The sequence below is a fragment of the Arvicola amphibius genome, chromosome 3 (assembly GCF_903992535.2).
Source record: "Arvicola amphibius chromosome 3, mArvAmp1.2, whole genome shotgun sequence".
Classification (NCBI taxonomy): Eukaryota; Metazoa; Chordata; class Mammalia; order Rodentia; family Cricetidae; genus Arvicola; species Arvicola amphibius.
This window is the reverse complement of record NC_052049.1, coordinates 6,227,853-6,245,796: the sequence shown is the minus strand read 5'-3', so window position 1 is coordinate 6,245,796 and position 17,944 is coordinate 6,227,853. Positions and strand designations below refer to the sequence as shown.

The window sequence follows — 17,944 nt, the reverse complement described above, 5'->3', positions numbered from 1 at the left end:
ATATTCAACAGCATGGCTCTAAATAGAGCTAGTGGCCGCATGGAGATGGGAAATAGTCACGGTGCTCTGTGCACAAACCCATCAGACCCTTGCTGTCGTGTATGTGAATACTGTGATAGCTAGAACATGAAAGGTCATCCCTGGCATTATCCATGAGTGTTGATGCATGACACACTGTGATCTGAATGGTTCAGATATTTTAAGCTGGTTGCTTACCCTGGTTTCCCTCAATTAATCAACCTTGTTTAACCAGTAATTGTACCTGAATGTCCTGCTACTTTGACTATGAATGGAAAAATCTTTTAAATGTCTTAATTTTGAAGTTAAATGTGAGCCCGTGACTTGTTATCCTGTATTTGGTGTTAATTCTATACCACTGTGAAGGTGTTGGCACAAAGATGCGCCAGTGATCTAATCTAGCCACTGAGACCTTCCTATTTTCCCTCTTCCCCAAAGCCTTAAAGTTTTGCCTGTGTTCTCTTTGCAGGCTGTGGAGTGGGAGTGTGATGAAGCTACCAAGAAGGCCTGTTACAGCAAGGGCAAATCTAAGGTAAGGAAAACAGAGGGTACGGGTCCCCCACCCTGTGCTGGGAACTGCATATAAAACGCTAGGTTCCTGATAGGAGGAGTCCCTGCATAGTGGGACCCACGTGAAGAGTGAATGTTCCGTGTTTGACATTCAGTGGAGATGAGTCACAGCAAAGATTCATTTCACGGAGGATCAGAAAGTAAACTAAGACCTAATGGGTACCTCGAATCATTATTTAAGATTCAAAATAAACTAGCTATGATGCTGTTAGAAAAATATAAGAAATAATTTTAAAATAGTATTTAGTTTGCCTCTTCTATATTTTGCAGCTAACTACAGAGAACACTTACGTAGTTGCATTATCTTGTTCCTACAAAACAAATATTCAACACTTGCCCGATAAAATCACTGCACCAAAACGATGCAAGATGCACTCTTGATGGTCTTTGCAAATCCTTGTGATTTGCTCTGTCTCTGTCAATGCTGAAATCTACACTCACAAATTCTCCTTTAAAAAAAACACCGAGGATAGGGGTGCATGCTTGTACTCACACACGATGCTTTCAAACAATTTGGGGTTGGCTGTACACACAGGACTTTATCTTTCCAGGAACGCTGTCTGTCTTTAGGAAAGATGAACTTTGTTCCCTGAGGAAATTCCCTTGCAGCTGCTCTCCAGCGCAGTGAGCTCTGGAAAGTCTGCGTACCAACAGAGGCAGAACACACTACACACTGGTAGAAAGAGGAGCGTGTAGACTTTTCTAATGCTGACTGCACTTTGGTCCATGGGGAAATGCCTGTACATGCAGAGGGGCAGAAGCGGCTGGCCGAGCAGCGTTGGCCTCAGGGCCACGAGCATGTGGGACAATACAGCACTGGAGTGGGCAGGAGCAAGGGGCTCTCAGCCGTGTGTCGATAAAAGTGTGACTGTCTGTCTTGCTCCCTGTCCCGTAGGAGAATGGTTCTGAGAACTGGACGACGAAGCAGATCTGAGCAGTGTAGAAGGAGAGAGGTGGCAATATATCATAAGCTTAGCTAAGCTGAAATGCATGGCTGCAGAAAGGAAGGGTGAGGGAAAAAGGGAGCAAAAGAAGAAAGAGAAGGGGGAGGGAGGAGAGGAGAGAATGCAGAAATTGATAGACCTTGTTTACCAAAAGATATTTAATCATCAGAAATACCTCTGAGCTAAATCATTAAAAATTTACGAAACTACACTAGCAGCTCTGAGTTGCAAAGAAGCAGAATATGAAATACTCGCAAATAAATAAGTGTATAATGATATAAATAAAAAATAGTAGAGATCTCTCTAACTTGCTTGGTGAGTTCCATAAAACATAGCAAGGTTGGGAGATGTGACTTCTCCATGGCCGTTGACTCTCTGGGATGTTGCGGCTCAATCATTGGATGCATCTGAGCACTCTTATTTATCCCTGCCAGCCAGGCATCCAGAGTATGCGCCATTCCCTTGTGTGGTTTTTCCTGAGGCGCGAACAAACATCTGTTCACCCTAGACAGAGTATCATCAGCAGACAGAAGAAATGATCCCACCCAAATTGTACTTGGCAAACCAGTCACTGTATTGAGGTTGCCTTTGGGAGCGTGAGTGAGAGGTTACCAGTGAGGGATCACGAATAGGGAAGATTGCAATCTCCAGTATTTAGGCACCTTCTCCTAAAGCTCCCTAAAACTCCCTATCCTGAGCAGTAAATGTAGGAAGGCCAGTTACACAGTTACACATGGTGGCGATAATGATGGGAAAATAGCTTAGCTCACTGTGCAGGAGTGGACACACTGGGCTTTCAGGGCTTCAGCTTCAACACTGTAACATAGTGCCTGCCTGGTGACATAGTTACCTTCCAGAAGGCCAAGGCACTAGCTGGTAAGCTGGCTGTTCTTTCTCCCTATTGGGCTGTCCCTCTCTTCTTCTCCCCTTTCCTTTTTATTTTCTCTTCGCTATTGGCCAGCTTCTCTTACTTCTTTTCTTATTTCCTGTGACTGAGGTTGCACTGGTCAACAGGTGCCCTACAATGGAGTGTGTTGACACACATCACAGAGTCTGTGTCTGTAAATTTGGTTTTTGTTTTAGATTTTGCTAATCCCAGACCTGAGAACCGCCCTCGCTCACCGACCCCACCCCCACCCCAGTACTGTCCTCTCTGCTCATGAGAATCTTATTCTCTCTTCTCAAACTGCTATTGGCGTGAGCACTGTTCCCAGCATGCTTTGCTCAGTTCTTAGGGCACGGCTGATGTGTTCCAAACCTCCTTCCATCCGTTATCCATCTTGGAAAGCCCTGTAGGCTTCTGTCTTTGCCTCATGATGCTGTTCTAATTATCCAGTGTCTGACCACGAGTTGTGCCTGCCGATGGTTTCTTTATGGCTGCGGTGCCCTTCTGCAGCCCTTTGGCACACAGGGGAGAGGTTGCCAGTCCTGTGTGAGTGAATGAACACACTAAGCTCACTCCAGTGGGTCTCATTCAGTTGATCATCCTCACCACTTTAGATGGTGGGGGCAGGAAGTATTTTCAAGGGGTCTTTTTCTTTCATGCGGTATGTTTAGCAGCTCACCTGCCTCTGCCCACCATGGCATGACAACTCAATACAACCAAATTTACTCCAGACATTCCCAGGGAATTGGTGACTTAATTTATCAAATGATTTAGGCATTGTCAATTTTTACATTGTTCATTTTTTAATCCCTCTGAGTATTTTTTTTATTTCACCAGGAACCTATTTGTATATTTGGTTCCCAGACTTTGGAAAATGCTAACAGTTAATTCTATTCCCCTTCCTGGAGTTCCAACTCTTTGTGGTCCTTGTGTGTTAGGAGAGAACGCCAAGACCTGCAGAGTCATCCAGTTTTCTCTGCAGCATAGGCTACAAGTCCTTAATCAGAGCATCCAGGTGGTTTCATTTCCTAGTTTGTTGTTACTGCTAGGGAAATTGCTCAGCTGAACTCACCAACCCACATTCCACCTCAAGCTGTGAACTTTTGTTAATCTTTTATTTAGAAACTAACCTGATAGACTAGTATTATCCATGGCCAGTATGTAACATATGCCTGATCCAATGAAGGAACAAATTGCCAATACACTAAATTGAGTTTTTCTAATACAAATAAGGAAAATGAGGAAACAAATGTACTCACATCAAATCATCCCTCTATAGTTCGTATGATTTGGATTTTTAATGGACTAAGAATAATGGCAAATCTTGGTAATTATAAGTTAATTTCAACTGTGTTTGTTCATCCTTAAGATTAATGTATTAAAATAAATGAAGATAAATTTCAAACACCATATATTGTGTGCAAGATAAATCAAATTTTATTTTAGGTTGTATTAAATATGATTATAAGTTTACCCAGAGTTTTAAAATGCAGTGTTCCATTGAACTAGTATTCAGTTTATGGAGTCGCTTGTTGAGTTGATTTCTGCCTATAATTCTAATTCCTGGGGAAGCTGATTCAAGGGATCGCTATAGTTCCAGAGACTGAGGACAGCCTGGTGTAACAGTGAGACCCTATCTCAAAATCAAGCAGAATAAAGCAGAAGATCAGGTACTGTGCACTGTAGAAACTTATGTTTGCCAAATGAGTTGCTAGCTTCACTAACCTATTAGGATAGATAACACTGTAGCCTGGCCCAGGAGGCGAGAACAAATGATACCTTACCCCAACTGCCCCCCAATCCTCTTTCCTTGGTTCCCATTTCTTTTCTTCCCTCACTGCCATGTTTCCCACCCAGTTGGGAACCCAAACCTAGCACTTGGAACACATAAAAGGAAGAGAAAAAGACAGCCTCTGAGAAAGCACCCCAAGAGTGGTGGCCATGAGCAGGCCCTGAACTCAGATTTCAGACATCCCGAAGATTCTCCAGGCTGACAACACCTAGAATCCAAATCAAGTAACATTTCAATGTGGCCAGAATACAGTGTCTCTTTGGAGGGATGGAATTCACGCTTTTCTTGGTGGTCATGAATTTATAAGGAAAATTCAGATACTTTACTAAATTTGCTCATGCTGTAGTATTCTGAAAATGTGCACAGAATTACAAAGTCTCTTTTCTCCCTACAGTAAAAAGAACAATGCAAAAATGTGACATTTTAAAAATGCAAGCAATTCAGGCATTTTAACTAAACTCAGTTCTTTTCTACTGTCCCTGAAAGCTGTGTGTGCCATACAGTACAATGAATTTCACTACCCAGCCATTAAGATGTGGTGTGTGGAAGGAGGTGGCTGAGCCTACATCAGGGCTTCTTCCTGCACCCACTTCTTCTCTGGTGAGAACATTCCTCAGCTGGCTACAGAGCTTGAGATTCCTCCCCTGGAGCATTCTTTCATGTGGTGGGGGCATGAAATTTTTACCTAGGAAATCAGGACCACAAGAAGTTACTCAAATCTTTGATTAAGGCTTGCAAGGAAAGTAGGCACTGAAATTGTGGATCCTGAGTAAGGTCTGAGTTTTAATTTACTTCTAGATGTTTCTGCTCACTATGGCTGAAATGCTGTAAGTACATACATGCCTTAAAGCTGGGGAAAGAATCCATTTTTATTGATGCAAAAGCTGTATAACAAGATCTTTTACAATTCATTGTCTTTGAAATATGTGTTATTGAAATCAAACTTTAGAACACTTTAAATACATTTCACATAAACATTATTTTAGACACAAATAGCTAATTGTCTCAGCAGCTAACAAGAACGCCTTGTCTGTTGTTGATTCTTCTGTCTGGACTCAGCTGCCTCCCCTTGGCATTTCAGGGCTACACAAAGGAAACATAAGTAATTATTAAAGAATGAAAGAGCTGCTTTGTACATTTATGACATTTCATAATTTTCAAAATGTTCTTGTTCATGATCTCATTTCAGTACTTTTGACACTGAGTTCCTAGCATTATTGTGCTAAATGGTGGGAGAATTTGGATTAGGATCTAAGACTTTGTATTATTGTTCATTCTGTGTCCTGTGGTCCTGCCTCCTCGGCTGTCAAATTATGCTTGTAAAGAGGTCAACTCCTAGTGACTAAGAAAAGAAAGTCATGGTACCTTCTACCTGGGAACCTGGAGCTGAAGGGCTGGAGCTTGATATTTTTACCTGAAATGTTGACGTTTAGAATGGTTGTGAGTTTAACGACTCACAAGGGATGCTCTAGACATTCCCGTATGCTACACAATTGCTTTAAGAGCTCAGACCCTTCATCCCAGATAAGGCACCTTCTGCAGCTTGTGCACACCAGATACTGTGCGTTTGTGTGATTTTTCTTAATTAAAAGTTTTTTCCTTACATTAGGCCCTAAACAACATAAAATCTGTTTACATAGAATTTATACTCTATAGGTACTAAGAATAATCTACAGATAATTAAAAACATATGATAAGATATGTACAGCTTAGAGACAAATTCTACATATTTTTATATGAGGCGTTTGCGCATCCTTATATTTTGTTATGTAGGGAGAGTCGTAGAACCACAGGAGATGATTCTGGATTGCATTATAAGTGTGTATATATACTCATCTGTATACATACACAAATATAGATACACCCACATATATATTGTTCCTTCTCATCACCATAGATGTGCATAAAGGTAATATATCATTAAAAGGAAGACACATATTTTGGGTAACACAAAGCTGTCAACTTCCCAATCTCTTTCTTTCCTCATTGAAATTGATGAGCAGTTCATGCGTTGCTGAGGAGACACCAGTGGGTTCACCCTGCTTGACAGCCATATCTGCACACATTTTTTGATAAACAGAGCATATTTGATAGGGGAGCAGAAATGATGAAATGTTATAAGGGAAAACTGGATAATTCAAAGAAAAGGCCCCTAAAACACCGCATGTGTTTTCTTTCTTGGAGGCTGGAGGCTGTGTGTATCACACCCAGTAGACATTGTCCGTTTGCCATCAGGAAGACTCTTCTGCCATTTGATCATGCTTCCCAGCTATCACTTGAAACTGGGTCTCCTGAAAGTGAAGGACAAGGAGATCCACCTGGGGACCATAGGCACTTATGGGCCATTTTAGTGTTGAAGTAGAATTATCCGAACATAGCTAGATGACTCTTGTTATCAATCACCAAAGCCATGTGGCAGCTGTCTTCTGGTGGCCTCAGAGGTGTGCCCTGTGACTGCTGGAGAATCAGAATTTAGTAACTCATTGTACTGTTTTTACAGTACAGAAATGGAATGGGGGGGGGGAGGCAAAGTGTCGAAATCCTGGACATTTCAAAATGCTTATTTGTAAGAGAAACAGTTAGAAGACCCCCTGAGGTGTCTTTCACCCACACATCTCCCCGTATTTCGAAGTGACATTCCCAAGCCGTCTTTTGAACAAGTCCAGGTAAGCTATGAAAAACTGCTCTTGTTACTGACATAACATGAAGAATCTATGACTTAGAATCCTGTGTCCTAGGACCGACTGTTACCACCCTGGCATTCTGTGTCAACTTTGTCCATCCTTAAAGTCAGATTCAGTTCTCTGATCCTGAAACGTGTCTATGCCCAAAGTTAAGCATCTCTGTAGTGTTCCTTTCCTTTTTTTTTTGCATTTTATTTTGCTTGAACTTGCCTCAGCCTTTCTTTAAGAGAATGAGGTGTTTTAAGAATACGTTTTCACACACAAACATTTTCAAATAAGAGGTAGCAGCTTGTGAATTAAGAGGAGAAAATAATTAAGGAAGCACACAGAAGGTTGGGAGCCGAGCTAAGCCTTGGCTGAACTCAGGTCTTTTGAATTAATGAGGAGAGAATCTTTAAGGAGGCACATAGAAGGTTGGGAGCCAAGCCGAGCCTTGGCTGAACTCAGGTCTTAAAGCGTTGAAGACACACAGTGATCTCCTCTGGGTGTCATGTTTGAAGGACCTATAAACAAGCTTGATTTGGTCCAACTGGTGACATTTAGCCCTTTTCACTGACCTTTTCTATGCCAGGAGGATGGAAATCCATATGATGGGTCTTCTAGAATATATTCTATTACCCTCAACTGGTTCCACTCCTCACAAGCCCTTTGAGGTGTCTAAGGGCTATAATCTGACTTCCACTCTGTCAGAGAGATGGAGCACAGGCCTCCTTCTCTGACCACCTTGGTTCTGGTCTCCTTCTCTGACACCTTGATTCCTTCCACGGCTCCATTCCTTCTCAACATTCAGCTGGGGCAACTGGTCAAGGCCTAGCGAATTCTTACAAAGTCCTCATTATCAGAACATGCTCCTTTACCCTCCGCTGCAGCTGAAATAATTCCCCGTGCTCTCTCATCCTTGTTTCTTTGATTAAAGAACCACTTGAGCCTTTTGTGCTTCTCTGCACATTTCTACATCGCACACCCCTGCTGACATTCTGCTCCCCCTCAGGCTGTGACATGCCTGCAGGAAGGTGGCAGCCTTCTGTCTCCCTGGCACTGTGTTTTCATCTGGGAGACTTGCATAAACACACTGTTATCTCCGTCTTTCCCTTTCCTTTCATAACTGACTGGGTTGCCTGCTCTCCTTTGGTCAGGTCTGCAGACATCAGCAGCGGCTCAGGTCTCTTCAAGTTGGAACACTTTCCCTTTGGCTTGTTCTTTACAGCAGAGTGGTTTCGTCTAGTGAGACTCACTCCTTGGGGCGGCCTCTTGCTTTAAAGAAGAAAATTTCTGTTCCCTCTCACATTGTCCTCGAAGGAATTCCAAAGGCAGCACTCCACCCTCGTCGCCGTCTGTAATTTCCCATCCCAGTCTTTATTACAGGGTCATTATCGTGACGGTGTATCCATGAATTCCTTCAAGACACGCCGCCCTATGTTCTGGAAGGTCTTGGTGGCGGCACCTCATACAGACAGCCCTTGGTTTCCTGGGTTAGTCGTCCCTTTGATCCTGTTGATCCAAACTCCTAGATTTCTATGCCCTGGTCCCCTCACCTGGGAATGGTTCTTTGAAGCCTTTCATGCTGGTCTTTGCTCCTTGGAACTCTCCTGACCTGTTCCATTTGGGAACAAAACAAGTTTTGCTCCTCCAAGTGCTGTACTTTTCTCAGTACCCACGTGGTCACAATTATACGTACTTACTTTCCAAATTTACTGCTAACCTGTTCCATTGGGGAACAAAACAAGCTTTGTTTCTCCAACTGTGCCCAAGAAGTAATAATCATTTATACTTATTTTCCAAATTTTCTACTAACTTGGATCTTTCTTGTTGTTGTTGTTGTTGTTTATTCTTTGTCTTTTTGAGAGGCCCACCACCTAGCTCCCAAATAATCCATGGTGACTTATTATTACTTATAAATATCCAGCCTTAGCTTTGCTTGCTTCTAGCCAGCTTTTCTTAACTTAAATGATCCCATCTACCTTTTACCTCTGGACTTTTATCGTTTGCTGTTCTATACCTTTCTTTCCTTCTTACTCTGTGACTTGCTGGGTGGCCGGGTGGCTAGATCTTTGATGTCCTCCTCTCCTTCTCCTTTTCTTGCTCCTTCATCGCTTTTTCTCCTTCTATTTAATCTCTTCATGCCAGCCCCACCTTTCCTATCTCTACCCAGCCTTTGGCCCTTTGGCTCTTTATTAGACCAATCAAGGTGTTTTAGACAGGCAAAGTAACAAAATTTCACAGAGTTAAACAAATGAAGCATAAAAGAATACAACACATCTTTGCATCATTAAACAAATGTTCTACAACATAAACAAACATCTTCAGTTAATATTCCACAGTACTTTCTGTTGTGTTTTTTTTTTTGTTTTGTTTTCTCCATTTTTCTCGGCCAGTCATGATATGTTGCTTTTATTGTTAGCAATGGAGCAAAGAGAAGCATGTATATTTGATAGCTCACTTCTCTTCCAGAACCCAAATTCTTGTGAGTGAGCAATTTGCATTGTCTGAGCCAGGCTATAGAGCAGAGAGGATGATGCAAACTCTTACTATTACTAAAAGTGAAACTCATGTGACCAGAGAGTAGAGTTGCTATACGATTGGATCTTTTTGTCAGGGATTATGTGGGATTCAAATCATGGCATCCTGGTACTCTCTGGGGAGTGCACCGTGGCATCCTGGCATGCTATTAGTCCCATAGCGAGGGTCTGTTGATGTGCCACCTTCCGCCTTTGTCCTTGCACTGATCACCATGGTCCGGGCACAGAGGGGAAAGAGCTCAGTTACAGAGGTGCATCCCTGCTTGTCACCCCTCCACTCATTCTGCCCTTCCACATGGATTCTTGAGGAGTCCCTTGACAACAAACATGAGGCCAACTCCCGTTCAGAGAACAATACACATTCACTGCCCTGGCCTGCATGGCATCTCCTGTGGAATTGTCAGCCTCCCCTAGATGCCCTGCTCAGACATAGACCACTTCCCAAGCCCGTGTGGTCTGTGTCCTTGTCTACTTAGTGCAGTTGGGCACGCAGCCTACACGCACCTCCTCCTGGTAACCCCGACAAATCTTACCTTTCCTCTCCAGGCAATCTCCCTACACTGTCGCTTTTCCTTCCCTTTTAGAGCAGTGGACATTTCTCAGTACGTCAAGTCAAAAGGGTATCAGGTCAGTGAGTGCATAATGAAAGGCCTGTCACACGACCCTTCTTAGTGACCACAGCATCTTAGAGTCTCCAATTTAAACAGTATTCTGTCCTGTTTCCTTGTTTCTCTAATTTTGTTATCACTTTCTCAAATGTCCATCATCAATGTGGGGCTGTATAATGGTCTTTGCTCTGGAAGCTCTGAGGTAAACATATGTGCCTATGGGTCATTCCTCATCCTGGGGGGGTCTTTCCCAAATGTTCTGAGCAACATTTCCTTGCTAGTCATATGTTCACTTGTAAAGAACTTAAAAGAGTGTATAGACATTTGTTATGTATTTAATGTAGTTTTAATATATATTAATGATACAATGAATGGGTTTCATTAAAACACTCCCATACAGAAATATAACACACTTTGATAGTCTGAGCCCACAGCAATCACCCTGTTCCAATTTGTAGTTTCCCTTTGCACCTTTGTAGCAAGAAAATGTTACAACTACTGCAGATTTGTAAAGGACTATGTGCTTTCTTTTCTTTTGAAAATGATTTCTTTTATTTTTTGAGATTATAATTACATTATTTCTCCTTCCTTTTGCTTCCTCCAAGCTCTCACATATACCCATTCTTTCTTTCGAATTTATGCCCAGTTTTTAATTAATTTTGGTTATATATGTGTGTTTCTGTCTGTGTGTATGTGTGAATATATTCCTAAATACATAAATACAACCTGCTGAGTCCATGTAATGTCACTGGTATGTGTGTTCTTAGGCCTGACCATTTGGTACCAGATAACCATATATTTTCAAGACTGACCATTTGGTATCAGATAAACAACTGGTGTGCTCTTTCCTAGGCAAGACATCTCTCCCTCTCTTAGTATTCCATGGTTAGCTAAAGTTCTTTGTATAGGATTAAGGCCTCATGAGGCTTCTAAGGCAGCCAATATTTTCATGTGAAGCATCGACTAGACTAATTTTATTTATTTTCCTATATGTATACAAGAAAGCTTAGAGTTTGTTGTACAATTCAAGATGAATTCATGTTTATCAAAAGAAGACATGTTTAGAAGCTATGATGAGATGCATCCTGCCTTAGTAAATACTATCCACTGAACAAGTGTCTTGGTATAGATATAAGGTCAACAGTTTCAATTGCTGCCTTTAGTCAACACTGGCGAAGGACTAGTCTTTTTCCTTTTCGTGGCATTATATATATGTATATATATATATATATGTATATGTATATATATATATATTAGTATGTGCATGCTCACCATCCCTGTGGCCTTCGGGACTTCGGGACTTCTTCTCAGTGTGTCCCTGATGCTTTTGTTTTCTAGGAAGAATGCCAGAACTATATCAGAGTGCTCTTAGTGGGCGGGGACCGGCTATTCACCTGTGGGACCAATGCTTTCACACCTGTCTGTACCATCCGCTCGGTATGTGTCTGCACTTAACCTCACAGACTTCCATCTGGAGCAACCAGACCCAACACCTTCAAAGCCCCATGTAAAGGTGGCCCTGTGCACCAAGGGCAAGCACCTTTTGCAACATTGCAGCATTAAGTAAATGCTTAATTTGTTCATGTGTAATCAGTCATGGCTGTCATGTATATGAAGCAACAGAAACTAGTTGTATATTACATACTTAGGTATACTTTGAAACTATTTCAGTCAATGTTTTCCCAATTAATGGCCTTAAGCACCAATCATAAACACACACTTCTTTCTTGTTTTCATTATGGTAGAAAAATGATCAATGACTAAAATGCTCTAGAATCACAATCCATATAGAAATAAAGTATATATAAGCTGAATAGGAGGTATGCCAAAAATAAACAAACAAACATATCCATAAGCAGAGAAAAGGCAGGACTGCTATTATAGACAGGGAGTTTCATCTTACAAGTCCCACTGTGGAGGCATGGCAGGGTCATTAGACATGCATGCTCTCTTCCTAATTCAGGATATTAATTTAATCTTCCTTGAGAAATATAACTAGGAAACGCCATTATGTTAATTTATGGGTAGTACAACTTCTCTTAGAACCTTAACTTATCATCTCAGCTTACTGTTCATTATTTTAAAATTTATATTCAGTTATTGGACATAAAGAGAAGGCGCAGGAAGAGGGTACGTGCTGGCCACAAAGAGTTCCCCGCTTTGCATATGCAGCTGTCAGCATGTGATCCCATTGTAAACACCCCATCTTCAGCATTTGAATCATGAGGTTACTTTGCAGGGTAGTTTTTAAAAGGGAAGATTCTGAGACTTGAAGACTTTATGTAATTTCCCCAGGACTATGCTTCCAACAGCAGAGGACAGGGTGACCTTGCTATTCCTGTATAAACCATTTTAAGTGTCTTTTTAAACACAGTTAAAAGTCAAGAACCATATTGAATTTGAGCCTTGTCAAACACCAAAATAACCAAACAAACAGCAGCAGCTCCTCTCGTGTTTTATTAGTTGGCGACCAGCGTTTGGCGAGTCAAGCCCACACCCGACATACATGCAGCTTTCTCAAGACTAAAAGAGAGAAAAGAAAAAGAAATGTGTACTACATGGTGCAGAATACTGACATATGCTTATCACTAAATAGTATTTAGAGCTAGGTTATTTTTTGGTCAGGCTAATAGCATGAAAATCATTCCTTATTATGATGATTTATATATTTATGAATATCAAAATTAGGTTCCTCATTGAAGTAGAATACAGTAAACACGCATCCTACATCAAATCAACATATATAATATCCTTGTTTCGTATTGTATCACTAGCATGAAGTTCTGTAGCTACAGGGATGGAGTCTCTGGCCAAGATTGTGGAGAACTGTTTTCATAACGTCAGAGTTAGGAAACCTTTTCATCTCCCACACCCCAGAGCATACCTGGGACACTTGTCTAGCACAGGTATATGGTGGAGGACATGAGCACACTCGATGGGATTTCCCAAGGATAACTAGTTTACCTCTTATTTTCACCAATAGTTAAGTAACCTGACTGAGATCCACGATCAGATCAGTGGCATGGCGCGCTGTCCCTACAGTCCCCAGCACAATTCGACAGCTCTGCTCACAGCCAGTGGGGAGCTTTATGCTGCAACAGCCATGGACTTCCCAGGGCGAGATCCAGCCATTTACAGAAGTCTGGGTTCGCTACCTCCTCTTCGAACTGCACAGTACAATTCCAAATGGCTCAATGGTAAGACTTTCATTCACCCCAGCCTCCTGCTGTTGTTTGTGATACCTGGCTTAAATATATAGTCACACTTTATAAAGAAGAGCAAGGGTCACCTTCAAGGTACAGCACATCTAGTACTGGTAATGAGCAGTATATTTTTTAGTACTAGGAGTTGGCGTGATAGCCCCAACGCTATAAGCCATGATAATAGGTCTATATTGTCATCTGGAGCTGACAAGAACACTCCTCCGTGTTACGCTGTTTCTCTCTGTGTTGCTGTTTAAAATCTAGGAAATTGAATGCTATGCCATAGATGCATGTAGGCTCATGTGTTTTTCTTAATGTCTACTTGAAAATTTTGAACAAGAAATTAGTACTATTTCATGACATTTTTAGACAGTATAAAGAACCCAATTGCCTAGAAGTAACTCCAAATAATTTGACAATCTTAAAAATGTCATTACTGTACGTGTCTATCATTTAGGGGGCAAGCATCTTCAGAGTTTAATTCAAGGTCTTGAGAGTTTATCAGGAGCTTTATCTTGTCACTTTAGATTCTGCCAGGCAAAGCCTGATACATTGGTCATCAGAGCAGCTCTGCTCCACTCACGGATGCATAATCATCATTGTAACTTCAGACTTCTTTCCAGATGTGGCAGTATCCCCTAGAAGGCACACCAGGCTTGTGCCTCTTTCTCTTTTAAGGAACTGGAAACTGACAGAAAGTACCAGTCTATTGCAAGCAAGAAACAAATTACCTGTTAACTAAACAGCCAGAGAACGGAGAGAGGCAGCTGCACAGATGTGGGTTGCTAGGTGAAAGCCTGGTGTGCTAGAGAAACCTATCCCTGTATATGCGAGTGCAGCCACACTCATAAGGGGGTGTCCAGCACACGTGATAATCCATCACCTCAGTCTTCATGTATGTGACCGTTGTCACAAAGATGGAATCTTGGCTTTGCTAGTATAATACTTGTTTTGCTATTTCATGATCTACAAAGATTTAGTGGTCTTATTCCCATCACAAACTGGATATGTAGAATAGAGTCCCTCTCCCTCCCTGATGCTACTCGTGTGCTCACATCATTCTTTATTATTAGAAAGGCATTGTCTTTGCGGAGGTTGTTAAGTGTCATTTGTGATCTCTGTCCATTAGAGCCTAGTCATTCTTCCCCCTCTATAAGTTAATAAAAATAAATACATACATTCTCAAATGTTGCCCAAGGGAAGCTATCTCCTTTTGAGGACTATTGGCTTTTACTCAGGAATGTCAAACATTCATCTCTCTGTGTGTCTATGTATCTCTCATCTACCAGTCTTCTATCCATCCGTCACCTTTCCATCATCCATCATCTGCCTGCCATTTATCTCTCACAAGTAATTGCTGAACGATGCTGTCAAGACGAGCATCCCAGTTCGCCTTTGGAACTCCCTCCTAGGAAAGCCACGCCACCATCTCTGTGCCTCTAGGAGTTTGGCTGACTGTGCCGTTTCCAAAGGGCAACGTGAATGGTTTTCTGAACTGAGAAGTAACTAGATTTCCCATTTTAACACCTCTTCTTTTGAACTCACTTCAGTTTAACCCACCTACTCACTGTAGATAGCCCCCTATTGTCTCTGAAGCTTTTATTGTGGTTGCTTCCCTATATAGTGGCAATTTTCACTAGCTGGAGAGAGTTGAAAATCAACTGACTTTTTAGTCTTTCTTCAAACATCCCCTTTTCTGTGAACTGTCATCCTGACCACATTATTTAAAAATTGCTTCTTGTGCTGTTTTGCCCTCATGACCCTTTATTATGAGTTTTAGCCCTAGCCATTATAATATTTTATCATTTAGCTTTCAGCTTTCAACAAAAGGGGCATGTGCCAATCACTGGAGTTAGCCTCTCTTGTGCACTGGCTTATTGTACACTTGCAGAGGTGTATAATGAGTGTTTGGTTGACAATATTTGAATACATGAATTCATGGATGCCATAGTCTATGTCCTAGAATTCACAGATTGAAATCTTATTCCTCTCCCCCATGTGAAATATCTGAAGGATGACAGGGGGTCCTGAAGGTGGGGTCCTCATGACAGTATTGGTGCCCTCGAAGGAGGCTGCAATTCAGAGAGCTGTCTAACCTCTTCCATCATGTGAGATCTGTGAACTTGGAAGTAAGCCTCCACCCATCATGAAGTATGCTGGTACCTTGGCTGGTAGTGTTTCGATCCAGACATTTGGGAAACACATTTCTGTTCTTTATAATAAGCCCCTCGGTGTTTTTGCCATAGCAACATGAACAGACTGGAAAAATAAGTAAAATGGAAATTGACTGCTTTGTTTCACTCATTAGTTTGTGAATTTCTTGAGGGCAAGGGTTGGGGGGGGAGCCATGTTTTGGGTTTAGTACCTTAGGCTTAGTCAGTGCTTGTTAAATGAGTAGGAGATAAGAATATTTTATAAATAGAAGAAAGAATGAGTTATTATATAGACAACATATCTCAGTTGAAACCTAGAATCATAAAAAAACAAAGAAACTCAAAACAGCAACAAAGGCAAGACTCATGTGTTGAGAGTGGCTCAGGTACAAACATTTGAAGATGCTCCTTCTACCCCATCGCGTCTGCCCTGCTTCAGTCATTACGTCTTCACTTATCAAACGCAGTATAGTCGGCTGAATAGCAATATGCAGGCATCTGGAGCATTAAATTGTATGTTTGATGGTGAATATAATTTTCAAGACCAGATTTTTTTCCTCTGTGCCAAAATTACTCTTAAAACAAATTTATGTATTTAGAGAAATTTCTTAACAGCTTTAATGCATTAAAATATTAATCATTTCTAACCCTTATTAAATGATTCCTGTCAGACAGAGCAATAAATGTTTAATAGCCAAAGCTTAAACTAGAAACTATAAAACTTGCCTTCATGAAAGCTGAAGTCAAATTGGGGAAACAGTAAACCCGTGAGAGAGAAAAGGAAAGTGTATGTCCAAAAGAATGCCGCGCAATTGTTTGTAAACTGAGGCAACTGTGCATCTGCATAGCTTGGTACCTCTCTGAAAACATGGAAAGTAAACTCCTGAGTGGATTTTAAAAAGTTTCCGTGAAGCTCAGTGTAGATGTTATCTATGAACACTCAGGGGCTTGCTGGTTTTCCTCCGGTGGAGAACCATTTGCCTGCCCCATTTGGTGGACATACAAATTCCTGAGTGACCTTGAATCTGAGCTTCTACGCCTGGTTGCCTCTGTAGGACTCACTTGAGATCACAAACATCCTCATTGTTAAAGTATCATGTTCTGTGAGTCATCAAGTTTCTAGTCCAGAAAACGTTTTGCGTGACCGTCTAAAACCATCCTGGTGTCATATCTGTCTATCTTGTTTCCATTGTGCTAGATCTCTGATATATCCAAGCCTTCAGGAGACCCATTGGGGACTTTAAAGGTAGTAATTAAATTTTAATAAGTAAAGATTAGAGGAAGAAGATTCCCGTACACATGTCAAGGAGTTGTAGTTATTGCCTACCCCTAAAAAGGATTGGTGCCTATCCTGTAAAGTCCATGCTGGCTCCTGGTAGCCAGTATGGCTAAACTGGGCTCCATTCTCCTCATAGTAATTACACAGTGAAGTGTTCCAATTGATGTAGGATTCCCCTCTGTATGCTGTGAATACCATTGGTTAATAAAGAAACTGTCTTGAGCCTGTGATAGGGTAGAAAGGAGCTAGGCAGGGAAGACTAAGCTGAATGCTGGGAAAAAGAAGGGCAGACTCAGAGAGAAGCCATGTAGCCCCACCAGAGAAAGACGCTGGAATTTTACCTGGTAAACCACTGCCACATGGCGATACACAGATTAATGGAAATGTGGAAATGGGTTAAATTAATATGTAAAAACTAGTTAATAAGGAGCTAGATCCAATAGGCCAATCAGTGATTTAAATAATATAGTATCTGTGTGATTATTTCAGGGCTGAGGAGCTGGGAACCAACAAGCAATCTCCTTACTACATCCAATGAGGAAAATACTTTGACTTTCTAGATTGGCATCACTGACTACAGCTAACACAAGCCAAATAAGGAATATGAAAGCAAAGAGGGCTTGGTGGGTAAAATTAAATGAAAGCCCAAGTTATTATCAAGGGAAAGGAAAACACTATAAAACAAACATGAAGGCAGATTCCATGGTCACCTTCATAGTTTTTAATATATGCCTAGGGAAATGTTTAAAATGGAACTTGCTGTGAACAGGGCTCTCTCTCTTGCCATACGACTCCTGAACCTTAAACTGGGTAGGGCACCATGACAGGGCCAGAAAATATACCACATATGTGACAGGCAACAGTACAGTGAATTTTTCTAATGTTCATGCCTAATCTTATTCATCAGAAAGATGTATCAGGATGAATGTGCTGTGCAGAATCCATTTGTTTTGGAAATTCTTGCAAATTATATATGCTTATCCCTTTAACGTACCAAAATATCTTAATAAATTCTCTTTCTTCACAATCTGCCTGTTGGTACGCCTGCTGCAGACTAGTTACCGTGCAAGGTACGTGGGGGAATTGCAAAGGCTGAGTAGACACTCCAGTTAGAAAGGCCGCCCCACATCCATCTCACTTCCAGTCTTCCCTGCAGACATCCAAAGGAGATCCTGGTCCTCGATGTCCAGATGACACCTGAACCACACCCAATGACAACCTAGGATCTGAAAACAGATCCCACCCCATAGTCTGCACCCCATGCCTCCCACGTGACAGCAACCTCCTT

The 17,944-nt window shown here is 41.5% G+C and overlaps 1 protein-coding gene across 1 annotated transcript in view; it reads left to right on the top strand.

The window, feature by feature from the left end:
* Positions 1 to 17,944, top strand: part of Sema5a (semaphorin 5A) — a 332,682-nt gene that overhangs the window by 181,069 nt on the left and 133,669 nt on the right. Inside the window, exons 5-7 of the mRNA XM_038324344.1 lie at positions 488 to 550; positions 11,360 to 11,458; positions 13,005 to 13,218. Of these exons, the coding sequence (XP_038180272.1) occupies positions 488 to 550; positions 11,360 to 11,458; positions 13,005 to 13,218 (376 nt within the window). The remainder of the gene's footprint in view (positions 1 to 487; positions 551 to 11,359; positions 11,459 to 13,004; positions 13,219 to 17,944) is intronic.